The 19,686-nt window shown below is 44.0% G+C and overlaps 1 protein-coding gene across 1 annotated transcript in view; it reads left to right on the top strand.

The window, feature by feature from the left end:
- The first annotated feature begins 664 nt into the window (after positions 1-664).
- LMOD1 (leiomodin 1) overlaps positions 665-19,686 on the top strand; it is a 43,868-nt gene continuing 24,846 nt past the window's right edge. Inside the window, exon 1 of the mRNA XM_077157393.1 lies at positions 665-1,193. Within this exon, the coding sequence (XP_077013508.1) occupies positions 933-1,193 (261 nt within the window). The 5' untranslated portion in view covers positions 665-932. The remainder of the gene's footprint in view (positions 1,194-19,686) is intronic.

Genomic DNA, 19,686 nt, shown 5'->3' with positions numbered 1-19,686 from the left:
CTCTTCCCCACAGCCCTGGAGCTCTGTGGGCGTCAACATCCCTGGGAGAGCCTCCTAGCCTCTGAGGGTCATACCTTCATCCCCACACAGCCTGTCAGTTTTCAGTCTTGGTATATAGTGAGAAGGATTTATATTCTCTCTCTCTCTCTCTGGAGAAGTGGCCAGAGTAAGCTGGGGCCTCTGACGTTCACCATTCAGGTTCTCCTTGAGCAGAAGAGACAGGGTGGATGGGGTGATTCGGCCTGGAGGCCCCTCATCTAGAATCAGGGTGTCTTTTCTGGGGTTGTAAACAACTGGGAGTCTCCCAGCACGTTACCAAATGGAGCAGAAAGGAGTCAATGAGCCATGCCCTGACCCCAGCGACATATGACATATACGCAGCGATGGAGAAGGGAAATATGCGCCTGAACATTGTGCGTCTCAGGCTGGCTTGTTCACGAGCCCTCCTGACCTCGCCTCCGTGCTGCTGATCGTTTTCGGTCAGCCTCTGCATTTTTCTGTCTTTTCTCTCATTGCGTGGCCCCCTTGTCTTTAAAAGGCTAAATGCTCGGTACTAAATTTGGTCACGCAGCGCTCCAAGATTCCTTGGAATGTCCTCAAGTTTCAAACAGCTCTGACAGTGCGAGGCAGGCCCGCCCCCGGCTTGGGGATTGGCTTCTCCTGTCGGGCCGGGCAGTTCTCGGGTCTTATTGGCTGGTGTTTAGCTCAGCAAGGGTCCTCTGGCCCTGAACGGCAGGGAGACTGCTGCTTCCAGTTAACACTTCAGCAGCTGTGGCACAGCACAGCACGGCAAAGGGGCTGCAGTCCTCGACCCAGCTGGGGGTCTGCTCCCAAACCCACTCCGCTCCATCCAGATCAGCTCGCCTTTCTTATCCCACTCTCTACCAAAACTCCCATAGCCCCCTGCAAGAGCTGCAGCCCACTTTGCCAAGATGTCCAAGGTAGCCAAGTATCGCCGGCAGGTGAGTGAAGACCCGGATATCGACAGCCTGCTGTCTACCCTGTCCCCAGAGGAGATGGAAGAGCTGGAGAAGGAGCTGGACGTGGGGGACCCAGACGGGAGCATTCCCGTGGGGCTGCGGCAGAGAAACCAGACGGAGAAGCAGTCCACTGGAGTGTACAACCGGGACGCCATGCTCAACTTCTGTGAAAAAGAGACCAAGAAACTTATTCAGAGGGAGATGTCCATAGATGTGAGTAAGAACACTTCTAGAGGGAGGGGAGGGAGGGTGGGGATGGGGTGGATAGATCCCGACTCAGTGGCTACGATGTGTCTTTGCTGAGGAGAAAGGTTACTGTTGGCACAGGGTTTTATTCTTCAGGACCGGTTATCAGCCACTGAACTAGAACTGTGAATCACTTATCCCTAATTTTATAATTTCGGAGGGATCCAGCATCCCACAGTATCAAATAGGGCTACTAGTAGAATGGGACCTGGAGGGGGTTCTTGAAGTGCTCATGGTCAGGTTGACTCCATCCTGGTCCCCCAACACCATTTTCCCCCTTCGTCTCCATCCCATCCTTTTGTGAGGAAAGGCGGGAGGATAGAATGATGCTTGCAGTTTCTTGCCAGTCACCTAAGTAGAGAAAGCTAAATCTTACTGTGTGAGAAAGACTAGATTTGATAAATTTTTATTTCAAAATACTTTTAAACTTACAGAACAGCCATGAAGATAATACAAACCCTATGCAGAGAGCTCCAACATTCTCCTACTCACCGCCCCCCTCCCCAGATGCCCAGATCCACGAATTTTAATGGTTTGCCACATTTGCTATTTCATTCTATCTGCATGTCTAGTGAGCTAGCTAGCTGTCTACTATTTATCAATCCGTTTTCTGTACACTGAGTATAGGTTGTATACATCATGCCCCTTGAACAGATCTTACCGCCATGTGCATTTCCTCAGAACAAGGAGAGTCACTTATGTAACCACCTTGACTACAGTTATCAAGTTTGAGAAACTTAACATGGATGTAAAGCTGACAGTCTATATTCCAGTTTTCCAGTTTTTGCATATGCCTAATAATTTCCTGTTGACCCTTTTCTCCTCCCTTGCTAGAGCCAATCAGGATCACTTGTTGCATTTAATTGCCACTGTCTCTCTGTTTGTTCTATTTTTTCAATTGTGGGAAGACATATATGACAAACTTTCCCATCTTTACCACTCCCGAGCACGTCTTCACTGGGAGTAATCACATCTAGAACATTGCAGCACCCTCACCGCCTTCCACCACTAAAACTTTCCCATCTCCCTAAGAAGAAACAGACCTATTATGCATTAACTCCCCATTTCCCTTGCCTCCCACCCTGCCCCTGGCAAACTGTACTCTGACTTCTGTCTCTATGAGCTTGAATATCCTCTGGTATTTTCTTTGTTGCCATGGGGCTTAAATTTAACATCCTAAGTTGATAATACTCTCATTTGCTTTCATAGCAACTCTACTCCTGGGGAATACACACACTCTGTTCCTATACCCCTCCAACTCCCCATTTTATGGAGTTCTTGTCACAAATTACGTGTTTATGCATTAGGAGTCCATAAAGAAAGGCCCTAGAAGCACTCTGGTCCTGTGGACTCTTGAGGAGTCTCAGGGGCAGGTGGGCTTCCTAAGGTAATGGGAGATGGGGCCAGGATCTGCAGGGTGGGCAGAGTGTCTTAACCTAATGACTTCAGTGGTATTCCTGGGGAAGATGGGACCTTTTTTTGCAATCTCTTGAGGCTCTTGAGGGAGCATGCCCTGTTTTGGGTTTTAAGCCCCTTTTCAAGCTCACAAGTCTACTTTGCTGGGAGATGAAGATATTACTCAGCAGTGTTTTGAAAGCAGGATGGGATAGAGGAGGGGGAAGGGGTGAGTGTTTTTGTAAGCACCTGCCCACATCTCCAGTGAGCTTAAGCAGAATCTGCTTTCTGTTTTTCTGGGGTTGAGGGTGGGGAGAGAATTAATTTTGTTCACCATTGGATTGATATCTGAGTTTTCTTTGGACAAACCAGACTAGCCCCCAAGTGATTGTGATTTTGTAGGATCCCTTTGTGCACGGCAAAGAGGGTTTAGTGGGAAAACTGCTCTAAGTCTTTGCATTACTGTGGTTCTTACAAGAAAAATTTAGTCTCAATTCTTGTTCTTCGTATTTACTCTTGTGGAAACTGAGACACAGAGCTCCACAAAAAACATGTCCATTCACACAGGAAAAATGGGGAAGATAATATCATCATCTGCAACTTCTGGGAGATGGCTGGCTGGTATGCAATTGTGTTGACCACTAGTCACAGAGCAGGGGTAGGACACAACCCCTGATCCTAGAGTGTAGGGTGAAGAGTGAGGAGGAAGAGAGAGAGGGCAAGGCAAAGTGAGGGAGAGGCACTGGAGTGCTGTCTCTGTTCCTGCCTCTCCTGGGCCTATGTTTAAGAATTGTTTTCTTTTTATAAATACAAAAAAAAAAAAAAAAAAAAAAACAACTCAAACATTCTTATTTTGATCATTCCATTCTACATATATAATCAGTAATTCACACTATCATCACATAGTTGCATATTCATCATCATGATCATTTCTTGAAACATTTGCATCTATTCAGGAAAAGAAATAAAATGAAAACAGAAAAAAATATTATACATACCATACCCCTTACCCCTCCCTTTCATTGATCACTAGCATTTCAAACTAAATTTATTTTATATGTTTAAGAATTTACCATGAAGTTGGGAAAAAGAGGGGTGCCAGTAGGCCCAGAAATGTATTTTATCCTCTGGGCAAGGTGGTTGTGGTATGATAATGAACAAATACTGAAATATTTATGGAAAAAAAATGCTAGGATGTAGGAGATTTGCTGTGGGGGCTGGCACATCAAGACAGCCATCAGAAAACATAAAGAAATAAATGAAATGCAACCAAAGGCTTTGTGCCTCTGTAAATTGCCGACTTGGAGCCCAAACATTGACTATGGAGTTTCGCCCACTCCTCTGTCACTCCATCCCTGCTGTGCCCATGACTGCCTTGAGTCTTGTGGCATCTGGTGCTCAGAAATCTTTCTGGGCTGAGGCTAAAGTTAACACAAGACACTCTTAATCAGAGAGTAAAGTGTTTAGGCCACAGAGAGTATGAGGGACTCTCACTCTTCAGGAAATTTCATTCACGCAAATTTTTTTTTCTTCAGCCAAATAACACCATGGCACACCTCTCTTCTCCTGCCCCATCTCCCTCATCCCTGTTAGGTACACACTCGTTTCTGCAGACAGAGCCCAAGTCGGGGAATAGAGAATGATGTGTGTGCTTGTGTGCGTGTGTGTGTGCATGTGTGTGCACAGGGATTCGTCCTTGGTGTAGAGGATATCTTTAGGATCATTTTTCCGTAAGGAAATAGGCTGTTCAGGGCCATTCGCTCTTCCTCGCCCAGTCCAAAAGTTGGCAAAATGGCCGGAGGTCAGGCACACACTGAGCTGTGGACAGAAGGCATCTCTGTAAACGTGGGAAAATGGGAATTAACACTAAAAAGTGGCCTTTTTTTTTTTTAGCACTCTTAACAATATAACAATATACTGAGTGTATGATAAAAAACTTGAGTTTACATATCAGAAAAACCTGATTCAAGAAGCAGTGTCTCCTGCTGTTTGTACAACTAACGGCCTAAGTCTGTTTGCTCATCTGTTAAATGAGGATAATAGCACCTATCTCATAGGACTGTCGTGAAAACTAAAAGGGACAAAAATGTAAAGGGCTTCGCACAGAGCCTGGCATGTAATAAGTACTCAGTAAAAGACAGCTATGAATTTATTAATTCATTGAGGGCTGTGCAGGCCAAGCTCCTCTGTTCATTAGTGGCCAGAATAAGCCTGGATGCTGATGTTCAGAGAGGGCCACCAACTTCACAGACACAGGACAATGGGAGAGGCTCCAGGCCGTGGACTCTCTCTCCCTCCCCAGAACCACCCCCCACCCTGGCCCTCCCAAAGTGAGGTGGATGTGAAGAACTGGAGGTTAGCTAAAAACAAGAGTAACTGTGAACCTATTTTACTCTACTTGAGGAAACAATGGAAGCGCAGTGAGATGAGCATTTCCTGAGAACATCCTACCTGATGAGCACATTTACCTTTTCATTTATCTAAGCAATTCTTGGGAGATAGGTATTTTTATCCCCATACTACAGATAAGAAAATTGAGGCTCAGAGAGGTTGAATAGCTGCCTCAAGGTCACACAACTAATAAGTTGTTCTGCCTGACTCTGAGGACTTTGTTTCCTCCTCTCTGTCACATTAGAGAACAAAAAGGTCAGAAATGCCAGTCCCTATTCTGAAACACGTTTCTCTAACTGGGGTCACAAAATGCATACATATAGAACCACCTGAGAGGTGATGCAAAGCAGTGACCACAGGTTGGCATATTGGGAACAGTGGGTAATGAATGGTCCGGCTGAATGCACCCTCCCACCCCCCAGTAGAAACATAACTGTAAAAACCAATGTGGGTTAGGGATTATTATCTGTGGTGGTATCACTTTGTTGTAATGATCTCTTTGGCCTGGCCCTCACCAGGTTCTGGATTTTGGAAGGCAAATGCTCACCGAGCACCCAGCACCTAGTAGAGGCTCAACCTCTATTGAATGGATGTCAGCGGGTGTCAGGGTGAGGCCGGAGGTGGAGCTTGGCAGAGCCCACCACTGGCTTCTCTCCCTCCCTTCTCAGGGCAGACCTCCCAGCCAGAGCAGTTCCACCCTGGTCTTCTCAGGAGCTGTCCTTCAGCCCAGGTGAAGACAAAGTCCCTGGGTGACTGTGTAGCGAACAGTTCAGTGAAACCTTGTTCTCGGGTCAGGTTTCAGGAACTGGATCCTAATGGGGCAACTCATGCGTCCTCTTTCCTTCCCAAGTGGGAAAGAAAATCTCCAGCATGCCTCCCCCTTTCTTCTCCTGGGCGTTTCCAGGGGCTGAGGATTGGTACCTGTACCCAGCCAGGAGCAGGGGCAGCTGAGCTGGGCGTTGGAGGAGCTCTTTTAGGTTCTCCCTTGAGGTAAGCTTAAGAAGCAAACCAGAAGCACTTCACAAGTTGTTGGGCCTGAGCGCCCGACCTTTCCCTCTCACACTTGCCCTCGCAGCCTCCGCAGCCCTCTCTCCCCGACCAGTCCCAGTTCACGGCCCAGTGGTCATAGTACCTCCGCGGGGATGGGCATGCCGGGAAGGCCTGAGGCCGGCACCCCATCAGGGTGGCACTGGGTAGCACGGTTCACCACTTAAGGAGGTTAACCCCGAGTGGTAACTCAAAATAGCCTTAGAGGCCAGGGTGGAAAAGGCAAAAGAGGTGATGGGGGTCTCTGACCAGGGAGACAAAAGCAGTGATCCTGAGTGGGGGCTTAAGTTAAAAATCTCTCCCTGGAGCATGAAAGCTACCTCCATTCAGAATTTGGTGGGATTCACAGGTGTTTCCTTTAATTGATGTTCTTACTTGTATAAATTGTCTTCTATATGTATATAATGGTTAATTTAACAATTTTTAAAGCAAACGAAACATGGCACCTGATCTCACCCTCAGGAAGCCCCCTGTGTGCTTGTGGTTTTTTTCTTACCAGGACAGTAGGGATAAGAGCTTGGCTGGGCTGGAAGTGGGAGGAAGCAGGACTGATGAACGGAAGTGTGGAATACTTGTGAAAAAGAAATGGCTCAATAGTGATAGGCAGATGTAGATGGTCAGGGGTAGGGTATAAGCCCCACTGACCAATGGGAAGGAGGTTATGACCACTGGTCCAGGGTTTCTGGGGGCTACAGGTCACCAGGATGGGAATAGGAAGAAGCACATCTGGGCCTACACCCAGGATGAGGGGCAGAGCTTTGTCTACCTGTCTCCCCTGCCTTGGCCTCTCTCTCTACCCCAAGAAACTGTGGAGTACCTGTGTCAGACAATGCCAGCATGTCACAGCTGGGCCAAGTGTGCAAAAGTTGCATGAAGTACACTGCCAGACAGAGACACAGAAAACAGAGAGGTCAAGGGCTCTGTCCTTGGAGATAGAAAATCTATATGTACAAATGTGCACACGCACACACACATTTGTCACACCCAGCAGGAACTACAGCAGAGCACTATGGATGGAGCTGGGGGAGAGGTATTTGTATGCCTGCCAAGGTGGATAAACAGGAATATCCTGGACCATAGAACTCAGAATTTTCCATATCAGGTCCTTTCTTGTTTATTAGGTTACTTTGGGCACAACCAGCAAAAAGGGAAGTGGTCTGGATTCAGAGTATCAGTTTCCCTAGAGTGCTTGTTAGAGGTAGAAAGTCCCAGATAGGTCCAGGTTCTGCTCTGCCTCGTACTGATCCTGTGAACTTGGGTAGGTTACCTAAGGAAGGAAGAACATTAACTTTATTGAGTTCCTTCTGGTGCCAAGGTCATTAGCAATGCTATCTCAATAACATGTCTTCTTGAGGCTCAATTACTTTACCTGTCAAATGGAAATGGTAAAATCAACCTTGAAGGGTTATTGTGAGAAATAAATAGGAGAAGGTATTGCAAGTGTTCGGCACATCATGAGAGAGCATCATCTCCTCATTCTAAACTCCTCAGACCATGTACATGTGTATTTGCCAGATGAATCACTCCGTCTCTCACAAGGTGAAAAAAAATTACTGTCAGTGGAGTGAAGGAATGATAGAAAGAGAGAGAGAGGGAAAAGGGGAGAAAGAAAAGCAAAAAGCTAACTTAAGAAGAAGGTGAGACTTATTTAATTACTTACTGCCTGGCCCCAGCCATCTGCTTTCTTTGAGCCTCTGCTGAATTTATTTTACACCCAGGCTCAAGAGTCTAAACCGAGTTGCTGGTTGGAAACGTGTCAGGGTAAGGGGGATTAGAGGGAGGCTTCAGGACTGGTGAGTTCTCTATGTCTGCAACTTTCTACTCCAGCATAAGCTCAGAAAAGCCAAGGCTGCTTTGGAAGAATTTGGCTTCAAATGTCTCTGGGGTCCCCTGTAGATAGGACAAGCCAGGTCACCAAGAGGCTGTTTATAAACAGCTAGAAATAGAAAGGTCTCCTCTTCTACACACTACCACCTCTCGTCCCCTCACCTGACTTCCCTCCTGGAGGTCCCACAGGCTCCTTCAGGTTTTCACCCAGAGCCCTGACATCTATATGAAGCCGACCAGGCCTATAGGAGCTCTGCCCAGGAGACCAGCATGCAAGAGGCAGAGCAGCCTCAGGTGGAAGTTCCAGGAGGAGCTCTGGGTGCAGAAGACGCCAAATCTGTTGGTTAGAAGACTCTCTCTCTTTTGATAGACTATTTCTTAGAGCAGTGGTTAGGTTTCAGAAAAATTGGGCAGAAATTTTTTTACAGGTCTGTGGGTTTTTTTTTTTTTTAAATTTCCCGTGATATCTACTTTCAGATATATATCGTCACAGTGTTGGGCTTCCATTAGCACCATTCATTACCAAAATGTTTCCATCAACACAAACAGAAGTGCCATACCAATTAAGCATTAACTCCCATTTCCCATTCTCACCCAGCCCCTAATAATCTGTGTTCTAGTTTCTGACTCTATGTGGCCACTCTGTTTTGTATATCCATTTATCTGTGGATGGACACCTGGGTTGCTTCCACCTTTTAGCTGTTGTGAATAATGCCACTATCAACACTGGTGTACAAATATCTGTTCGAGTTCCTGCTTTGGGTATATGTCTGGGTAGAACATTCCCTTCAGAAACCAACTTGACCTAGAGTCAAATCCTCTGTTGTTGCTGACTGTGTGACCGGAACAGGTTACTTTACCTCTCTATGCCTGAGTTTCCCCACCCATAAGATGGAAATAGGAATACCTGGTCATAAGACCGTTGTGAGGTTAAAGGTTGTGAGGTTACATTTATTATTTCAAGTATATGTAAAGTGCCTGATGGAGTGTTGGGTTGGAAACACATTACAAAGAACCCATGAATGTTAGTTTTCTACTCTTCCTTTCACTCTTGTCCCCCCCCCCCCACCCATTTCCCCACTTCATTCCTTTTATAGGCAGGATTCATGAATCATGTTTTGAGTTTCCAAGGAGGGAGGAGGACTCCATTAAATCATTAACTCTCTAACTATTTAGTGAGTTTCTAATATGTTAGACGCTTTCTAAATGCTGGGATAGAGCAGCAAACAAGGTAGACAGGGTCCTTGCCCTCGTATTATATTCTAATGGGTGAGAAATATTATATTATATTCTAATGGGTGAGACATATTATATTATATTCTAATGGGTGAGACAGGCAATATCTATACATACATATACATATCACACACAGCATATATACATATATAAATACATTATAAAGAAGAATAAGCAAAGAGTACATGGCCATATTGTTGGGGAACCATCTCACACAGGATGGTCAGGGGAGACATCACCGAGGAGGTGACATTTGAGCAGACACTGGAATGAACTGAAGGAGGAAGTCATGGGAAGGTCTGGAGAAAGAGCGTCCCAAGGAGGGGGAACAGCAAACACAAAGGCCCTGAGATGGAATCAGGTTTAGTATGTCAGAGAAAAAGCCAGGCCAGTGTAACTGGAGCAGAGTGAGCGGGGGAGTGGGGGACTTGCAGCTCCAAGAAGAAAGCAGGTTCAAAGAATGCAGGACGTAATAGCGCAGCAGAAGGAGTTAGAATTTTGTTCCCAGTGCAGTGAGAAGTCATCAGGTCAGCTTTAGTTAGTTTCTATTATATTAGACACTTTCTAAATGCTGAGCTAGAGTAGTGAACAAAGACAGTCTATTCTGTAGCAGACAAGAGTGGGAAAGAAGGCAGACCAATCAGAAGGGTATTTTAGCCGTTCAGGCAAGAGTTGAGTGTGGTTTGATGAGAAGTGGTTAGACTCAGGAAATACTTAAAGATCGCACAAACTGATCCAGCCGATGTATCAGATGTGGGGGAGAGAGAGGAGTTGGGGTAACCAGTCCTGCTTGATCTATTGGTTGAATTTGATGCCTTTTACTGAGATAGGAAAATTCTAGGAAAGGAGTGGTTTGGGGGAGATCAAGAATTCTGATTTGAACAAGTTAAGTTAGTTGTGCCTATTGGACAACCAAGAGGAAAGGTTGAATTGACAGTGGATATATAAGGCTGGAGCTCGTGGGGTGGGGTGGGTAGTGAGTAAATCTGAGAGTCATCAGTACACAGATGATAATATAAGGCCATGAGCCTGGAAGAAATCATTTGAAGAGTGTAGATAAGAGAAGAGAAGAGAAGAGAAGAGAAGAGAAGAGAAGAGAAGAGAAGAGGGCCAATACTAAGGCATTGCAAGAAGAGAAGGAGCCGATGAAAGAAACTGAAAGATGGGAGGAAACCCAGAGAAGTTTCCCAAAATCAAAAACAAAAAAAAGAAAGGTGGTGGTGGCGGGGTGGCTTCAAGGAGGAGAGAGGAGTCTATCATCTCTATTCTTGCTGAGAGGTTTAGTAAAATGAGAACTGAGAATCAACTATTGTCCTGGAAAGATCAAAACCACATACTGGGACCTTGACAAAAACAATTTCATCATAGTGAAGAGTGAGCAAAGGAATTTTTTTTAAGTTGTGAAATTTTATTGCATGTTCATATGCAAACAGAGATAATTTGGTAAAGAGGAAAACTTTGATTACACTGGGAAAGGAGGCAAGAAGTGATGGAATGAAGTTGATGGGTCAGCCTTAGGAGCAAGCTAAGTCATCCCTCGTACCAGGAGGAAAGGTGGCGGAAATGGATGTAGATGCAGTCATGTTGATAAATTCAATGAGGGGAAGACAAGATTGGTCTCTTATGTGTTGATGCAAATCACTGCTCTAGGAAGACAACACTGGCAGCACATATCGACTGGGTCGAATGGAGGAGAAACTGAGGAGACTATGACAATATCCGAGGTTAAGCAGTGTTTTATTTTCATGGCTGTACAGTATTCCATTATATGAGTATACACACTTTATCGTTCATTCCACTGTTAGTGGACATATGAGTTATTTCTAGTTTTTGGCTATTACAAACAATGCTACTATGAACACTTTTGTACATTTTGGGGGGTGCACTTATGACTTCACTTCTGTTAGGTAGGTACCTCGGAATGGAATCACTGGGTCATAGAGAATGTGTGGTGGCCTTTATTTTCTTCATCTGTTAGTGGGTGACACTACCTAATTTGAAGAGTGTCTGTGAGGATGAGATACAAAAGTTTGAAGAAAGTCTAACATAGTGCTTTGCAGACAGTAGGCAACTAAGTATTAGCCATCATCATTTCTAATGAAGCCCATCTATGTAAGCAACTAACGTGCCATCCTGCCCTTTGAACACGTACTGCCTAACATCCTTCTGACCCACTCTGTTAAGATCTGGACACTGAACTAAAAACCAAGCCAGATTGCTCTACCCCAGGATTCTTTAACTTTCCCAAAGATGTTGGCATAAAGGCATGTCCCCTTCATGGCCTCTTACTTACTCCTATTATGGACAAACTTCTGGTTCTTCTCCACTTAATTTTCAGGCCTTTTCTGGCTTTACTTATTTCCCTATTCATTTTGTATCTTGCTCTGATCCTTCTCAACATTACCCTCAGTTCTGCTTAGGCCACCAACCTTCCCTCATCCTGATCTTGGGAGAGATGAACTATTGGCATTTCCACTCCTACTCCCAAGTTGCTGATTGTAACTGGAGAAAATAATACAGCTATATGCTTTGGTGCTTCTATGGATTAAAACCCTATACCCTCAGCCAAGTACTCAAGTCTTCCCAGAGAACCTCTATATGTCCCTCTCATTTCCTTGGGAAGTTATTCCAAAAGTTGACCTTTTTCCATAAACCTTCTTACCCTGACATCTCTCTTTTCAATCTCAGCAGATGACATAGCTGAAAAACTTAAAGCCATCAAGTGAGAATGCCTTTAAATTCTTCTGCCACCTGCAAAATTTATGTCTGTATATGCAAGCTTTCCCCCTTCTCTCTTATTTCATGGGATAAAGTATCCCTCCTTCTACCCTAGGCTAGTATCCCCATCTACTTTTTGGATTTTATTCTCTCCTGCCTCCACAGGGAACAGTGGTTTTCAGCATTCCTTTCTACTGACTCCTTCTCTCCTTTCCTTCATAGCCAAGCTGTAGGAAATAGTAATTACCATCACTGTCATACTGCAAGTCTCTGTCCCTACCATTACACGGATAGGAGCCTTGGTGAGGTTTCTTAGGGCCTCCTTGTTGCTTTGTCCAATGGATGTTTTTTAGTCTTTATCCTAGTTGTTTACTTTCTGGTATTTGATCACTCTCTCATTCTTAAAACACTCACTTCTCTTGGCACCAAGACACTACACTCATCTCATTTTCTTTTAATCTCTCTAGCTGTTCCTTCCTAGTCTGCATTCAGAGCTTCTCTTCCTCTCACTTCTAAATATCAATGCTCCCCAGGGATCTGCCCTTCCTATGCAGTCTTCAAGGTGGTACCTCCTCCAACCCTGCAGATACAGCTACCACCTATATGCTGTGTTTCTATCTCTGGCCTAGATCTCTGTGTTGAGTTCTAGATCATTCAGTTGCCTCCTGGACTTCTCAAGTGTCTCAAATTCAACTAGTCCAAAAATAAATTAATCATCATCACCCCACCTCACCCCTAAACCTGCTTTTCTCCCTTCATTTTGTACTCTGGTAAATAGAAGTATCATTAGATAAGAGATGTCCGCTCTCATCCTGCTATAATCCCTCTCTTAAGTGTTTCCAGTTTCTCTTCATAGAATCCTACCTCTGCGACCTCTTTTGACTCTGTCTCTCCTCTTTATTCCACTTTTTCTCTCATCCATAACGCGTGTTAACTAAAAGAATGTCATGACCACCTAACTGATCTCGTCTCTTCTCTTACTCCATTACAATCTGTTCTCCCTCTAGCTTATAAAATGAGATCATGATCTTGACAGTCCCCTACATAAATGCCTCCAGTTGCTCAGTATAGCTTCTGTCATCAGAGTCCCCCTCCTTAGCATGGCTTAGAAGGCCCTTGGCAATCCAACACTTACCTAACTCTCTAGTTTCTTATAGTCTTCCACTTGAATTTTACCCTTTGCTACAGTCATGCTTGATCATAGGTTCTCCACATGGGCTATGCTTTACCTTGCTTCCTCTGTACCTTTATGCATACCATCACTAAAACTGAGATCCTTACCAGACCTTGGGTTTAGATAATTTCTATTCCTCTCTGAAGGCTCAGCTCAGATGACACCTTCTCTGGAAAGCTTCCCTGACCCTACAAACTGGGCTATCTGCCTCCACCTCTGTTCACAAAGCACTCCCTGCAGCTTCTGTCACCTGATATACAGCATATACCTGCCATATTGTTTTATCATTGTCTGTTTCTACTCTTTTCTCAAACTTCTTGAAGGCAAGGGCTGACCCTTATCCATGCCCATGTTCCCAGCGGAGCACACAGTGACTGACGCAATTAATATTGAGTGAACAAAGGACGAATAGTTTTCACATACCATTCCTGTCACACTTGATTGAATCTGCAGAAGCTATGACTTCATATTTCATATAATCTTCATATATTCTCCTGAGACTGTTTGAAAATGTAGTTTTGTGTCCAAATCCTAAAATGGAGAGATTTGGCATTGACCCCCTTTCCCCCAGTTTCTGTAAACAGTTAAACCAATTTAACCAGTCCAAATATTTACACTCTGAGGGTTGAATTGTTGGGATAGGTCGCTGCCAGATTTCCCCTTCAATTTGTTCTGGATATAATGAGCCTCAAAGACTCATTTTCAACTTGTTCTACTTCTCTTCCTTCTTTTGTTCTTCTGTTTTCCAGCTCTCTAGGGATCTGAGATTACAGGCTGACATTTTCAGCCTGACTCAGTCAAGTTCCCCTATGACCCCTGGTGCCATAGACATACCCTAAAGACAATAGTGAAAATTTTCTGTATATACAGCCAATAGAGCCTTCAGCTCCCCTTGTCTGGATTCCCTTGAGAACATATCCTAAAATGTCTGGAGAAACTCAATAGCTTTGCCTCTAGATCTAGTAACATGGTTCCTCTAGAGAACTTGCTGTAAGCAGATTTCCCTTTCTTTCTCATGGCACTCACAGAGTCCATCCCTTTAGGAGGCATAGTACTTTGATGTGTGGTTATGGTGGCCTGGAAGTGTCTGATTATAACAATTATGTGGTTGTGTAGATGCAGATTTGCTCTACTGAATGAAGTGGAGGGAGAGCAGAGCTGACACTGGGTCCTTGTGAACAATCAGTTACCTTTTCTCAGCCAGGGTCTGCAAGAGAAGAAAGCTCTACAGAAAATAAATGGAGTGACTATTTCGTCACTTCTTCCAAAGATGGTAAATAGCTATTACCATTCTAGATGCATCAGAAAGAAATTAATTTATTATATACATTGGATGCCTTAGGACAATGAGGGACTAAGTTTCCCCCGGAATCCTGGTTGGAAAGGGCTGCCGCTGGGTATATGCCAACTTCCCCCAAAATAGATCATCCCATCTGCCCAAATGGCAGTATCACTTTTCCACTTGCCACTTAGTGATAACCCATTAGTCCCTGGCCCTCTGCTACATTGAAAAGCATAATTTAATTGCTAAATCACTTGGAGGATGTCTGCTAATGACCTTAGAGTACTAAAGACTGAGTTGTACCAATGGTCAAGGATCTTTAGGTGGGGAAGGCTTCCTGATTCACTTCGAGTCCCTGTCTTTAGTCTGTACCTTAAAAGCAGGAGTAGGGGGTGGCACATTCATAATTATAATATAAAAGGCACATTGTAGACAATATGCAAAACATAGGGAATAAAAGGGGAATAGACCAATAATTCTTTGCCAAATAAAATCAAGATAGTCATTGTCAATATTCTATGAATATTTCCCTTTTGTAGTTAAGATCACACAATTAAAAAATATTTTTATTGACAAATCTTCACACGCATACAGTCCATACATGGTGTACACTCTGTGGCTCACAATATCATTGCCTAGTTGTGTATACATCACCATGATCATTTTTTGAAACTTTGCAGCACTCCATAAAAAGAAATGAAAAAAAAACAACTCATACATCCCATACCCCTTACCCCTCCCTCTCATTGACCATGGTATTTCCATCTACCCAATTTATTTTACCACTTATCCCCCTATTATTTATTTATTTATTTATTTGTTGTCTTTTTTTTTTCTTAACTCATCTGTCCATACCTCAGATGAAAGGAGCATCACACACAAGGTTTTTACAATTGTTAAAGTTATATCATATGCAATCGTCCTGAAGAATCAAGGCTACTGAAATACAGCTCAACGGTTTCAGGTACTTCCCTCTAGCCGCTCCAACACTCTATAAACTAGGGATATCCAGGTGATGCATAATCTCTAGGATAACCTCTTGATTCTGTTGGAAATCTCTCAGCCACTGAAACTTTATTTTGTCTCATTTCTCTCTTCCCCCTTTTGGTCAAGAAGGCTTTCTCAATCCCATGATGTCGGGTCCTGGCTCATCATGTGATTTCTGTCCCATGTTGCCAGGGAGATTAACACCCCTGGGAGCCATGGGCCACATAGTGGGGAGGGCAGGGAGTTCACCTGCTAAGTTGGCTTAGAGAGAGAGGCCACATCTGAGCAACAAAATAAGTTTTCTGGGGGTGACTCTTAGGCATAATTTGAAGTATTCTTAGCCTGCCCTTTGCAGGAATAAGTTTCATAGGGGTGAACCCCAAGATCGAGGGCTCAGCCTATTGATGTGGTTGTCCTCACTGCTTGCGAGAATATCAGAAATTCTCCAAATGGGGAGAATTTATTCACTGCCCAAATTACTCTGGAATATATTGGGGCATCACACTAACCTGGACAAACCAACAAGGTCTCACGCCCTGTTTAAGATTCCATGTACTTATCAACTAAACTGATCACACAAGTTAAATTAGGTAACGTGCCACCTGAAATATAAATTTTGTACCAACTAAACACCTCTCCCTTTGGTCTCACACAGAAGTTAAAGTTTTTAAATATGGATGATACCATCATTTACCCTGCATTCTGATCTGCCCTAGTCCTATCCAGATCAGTTTCATTCATATCTTTAGTCAAAGTCTGAAGATCACACATAATTGTACTTCCTGCTTTTTTTTCCCCTATCATTTCAGTCATTTTCTCCTGTCGCTAAAAATTCTTCCTAAACATCATTTTCAGTGGATGTTATCATAGCCCATCATACGGTTGTGTTGAACCATTTGCCTATATTTGGACATTTACATGATTCTCAATAAATATACTTTCCAAAGCCCCAAAGAAATTCCCAGAGCCTTGGCACACAGGCTCCATCCCTTGCCTTTAGCACTCATCCCCAAAGAGATGGAGCCAACTAAACAATGTGATAAATAGAACTGTCAGTATACTGTTCCCCCAGCTGAGACTTTCGGGTGAAAGAAGAAGAAAGACCTCTGGACACTGTAAACAAAGGGGCTGGCAGTCAGCCCATGGAGCAGATCATCTGTAGCCCAGGGAGACATGAGGTCACATATGCTATTTTTTTGAGGATCAAATTTCTGATGTTGGAATATCTGCCAATCAGAGCAAACCTCCACCCCCATGCCTCACATGACTCCCTGGGGATACACTAGTTTGAATGGTAACAGGAATGGAGCAGATGTGCCTTGTTTCCTTTTGTCTCAGGAGGAAAGACTTGTCACTACCAAGAGGGAATCAAGGCTCTAGCTCTGGAAAATTTTAGCTCTAGGTAAGATGTCAAGAAGAAAAAGTAACCTAATCCATCCCCTTGCTTCCAGAGGGCCATGACCAAAAATATCCTAAAGCACCTCCCTCTCATTAACCACTAGTATTTCCATCTACTCAATTTATTTTACTCTGTCCCCCCATTATTTATTTATTTTTAATCCATATTTTTTACTCATCTGTCCCATGTTGCCAGGGAGATTTACACTCGTGGGAGTCATGCCCCACATAGGAGAGAGGGCAGTGAGTTCACCTGGCAAGTTGCCTTAGAGAGAAAGGCCAAACCTGAGCAGCAAAAGAGGTTCTCTTGGGGTGACTCTTAAGCCTAATTTTAAATAGGCCTAGCCTATCTTTTGCAGGAATAAGTTTCATAGGGGCGAGCCCCAAGATCAAGAGTTCAGCCTATTGATTTGGCTGTCCCCACTGCTTGCGAGAATATCAGGAATTCCCCAAAAGGGGATGTTGAATATTTCCTCCTTTCTCCCCAACCCCCCAGGGAACTTTGCAAACACTTCTCTATTCACTGCCCAAATATATCTGGGACACTAACCTGGACAAAACCAACAAGATCTCACGTTCTACACCTGTTTTCTTTTTAATTGTGCCTAATAGAACATTTAAAGTTAAATAGGTGGCACACATCTTATTTCCACTGAACACTGCTGGCCTGCAATACAGTGTTTATAACCGTTACTTCTTTGAATGTTCTCTTTGCCCCTCCAGCTCGTCTCCTTCTGGGGCCTCCTCAGTGCATATGTAGGTGTGCTCGATGGCGTCCCCCAGGCTCCTCAGACTCCATTCACTTTTCTTCCTTCGTTCCTCTTTCTGCTCTTCAGACTGGATGATTTAAACTGTTTTATGTTCGGATTCACTGATTCTTACTTCTGCCGGCTTCAATCTGCTATTGAGCCCCTGTAGGAGATCCTTAATTTGTGTTGCTGGGGTCTTCAGCTCTATTTGATTCCTTTTCATAATTTCCACCTCTCTATTCTCTTTGCATTCATCTCTTCTTGTCCTGATTTCTTTTAGTTCTTTGTCCATGTTTCCTTTTCTGTGAGTATATTTGGGATCATTTTTTAAATTCTTTGGTATGTCCCAGATTTGGTCTTCCTCACTGATGGTTTTAATACCTTAATTTTCTTGTTTGCCTGGGCCATCACTTCTTATTTTTTTTGTGTTTTTATACTATTTTGTTGACACCTGGACATTTTAATATTTTAATGTACTATTGCTGGAATTTAAACTTCAAGGTGTCTTTTCCTTAAACTTGTATCCAACAAATGTTATGACAGAGCTTTCCTTAAATGACAGGAACTAACAAAAAAAAAAAAGAGAGAGGAGAAGGAGGAGGAAAAATAGAAAACACCATTCCCAATCTTTGCAGATTGCCTTGTTCAAGTCCTTCAGGGCTTATCCATACAAGGAGTTTAGAAAATAGCTCTAGACCAAAGGGTAGGGGCTTCTGTGATTCTCTCTGTGCATGTTTCTTATCCTGGGCATGCAGGTGCGGCCCTAACTATTCCCCCATTTACACGGAAACAAATGTCCCCTTTTTCCTAGGAAGCAGTTTCTTCATGGTCTGGGGTACTGCACTGTATATCCTACAGCCAGCAATCCCTTGCCCCAGGCAGCCACTTAACTGCTCTCCCACAAGGTTCTGGGGAAGTGCTCTGTGAACTGCTTTCTACAAGCAGGGCGGGTTCTGGGACAACGAGTCCTTCAGGCCACCGCCAGACAGATTGGGCCAGACATACGTGCTCCCCGTATGTGCACAAGGGTTACTCTGTTCCCTTTGAAAACAGGACCAGGAAGCCACATTGGGAGCATGGGGCAGCTCAGCGCTGAGCACATACTTTTTAATTTCCTTGCTGAACAGGCAATTAGAAGATGGGTTGGGGTCACAGTATTATTTCTAAAGATGGCATTCACCAAACTCCTCCCTCCTTTTACTCCAGCTCCCACTTCCCATCCCTTAGCCAGAGGAATATTTTCTTTTCTGTATTCACTGAACAGACCCACTGAGCATTTACCAAATGCTGGTAACTCTACTCTCTGATGGGAGTCCAGAGGCGAACGCGATACAAGTCTAGAGTTGCTGGTGGAGGGTGAGATGGGGGATGAAGAGGACAAGGTGGAAAACAATTTATTACAAAGCAGCATGGTTGGTACTGAAGAGTTGTGTGCAGATTGTTTTGTGGCCAGAAGCAAAGGCTCAGTATCTGCCTAGGGTATCAGGGAGGGCCTGGCAGGGTGGGTTAGAGGACAGTGGCGGGGAGTGGTTAGGCAGTGGTTGGTGAAAGGAAAAAGGTATTTCAGACAGAGGCACAGAAGCAAGAACAAAGGATTTTTTCTTTTTTTTTTTATCATATAGTTGTATATTCATCATCCTGATCATTTCTTAGAACATTTGCATCGATTCAGAAAAAGAAATAAAAAGAAAGCAGAAAAAAATGCATACATACCATACCCCTTACCCCTCCCTTTCATTGATCACTAGCATTTCAATCTACTAAATTCATTTTAACATTTAGAAGGAAGGATTTCTAAAGAATATGCCCAAAAGGAGGAGGGGACGGGGTCTAAAAAAAGGACCACAGTGGGAAGAGAGAATTTAATGTGCTAGAGGCGCCACACCTGGGGGCTCACTGGAGGGGCGTCGAGTTAAATGTCGTGTTACAAAGCCCTGTTTTCTTTGGACAAACTCCTTTCTGATGAGATGTCAGGATGCACTCGTTAACCTCTAAAGGAGACTGTAGATCCTCACTCTTCTTCGTTCTGCAGGAAACTGAGGCACAGAAGTGGAAATAAAAGGCTTCCTGCAGGGTGTGAAGCATTGTCGGTGATCTCCATGTGCCTAAATCTGCTCTCTAGTCCTCCAGGTCTTAGTCAACTGTACTGGTTCCCATCTGCCAACGTTTGCGCGTTAAGAATGAGTCAGCTTATGTATTCATCCAGTGATTGTCGGACCCTGGCTCATTTACTCAATGGACCACTTTATTTTCCCA

The sequence above is a fragment of the Tamandua tetradactyla genome, chromosome 4, assembly GCF_023851605.1.
Source record: "Tamandua tetradactyla isolate mTamTet1 chromosome 4, mTamTet1.pri, whole genome shotgun sequence".
Taxonomy (NCBI): domain Eukaryota; kingdom Metazoa; phylum Chordata; class Mammalia; order Pilosa; family Myrmecophagidae; genus Tamandua; species Tamandua tetradactyla.
This window is presented reverse-complemented; position numbering and strand designations above follow the sequence as displayed.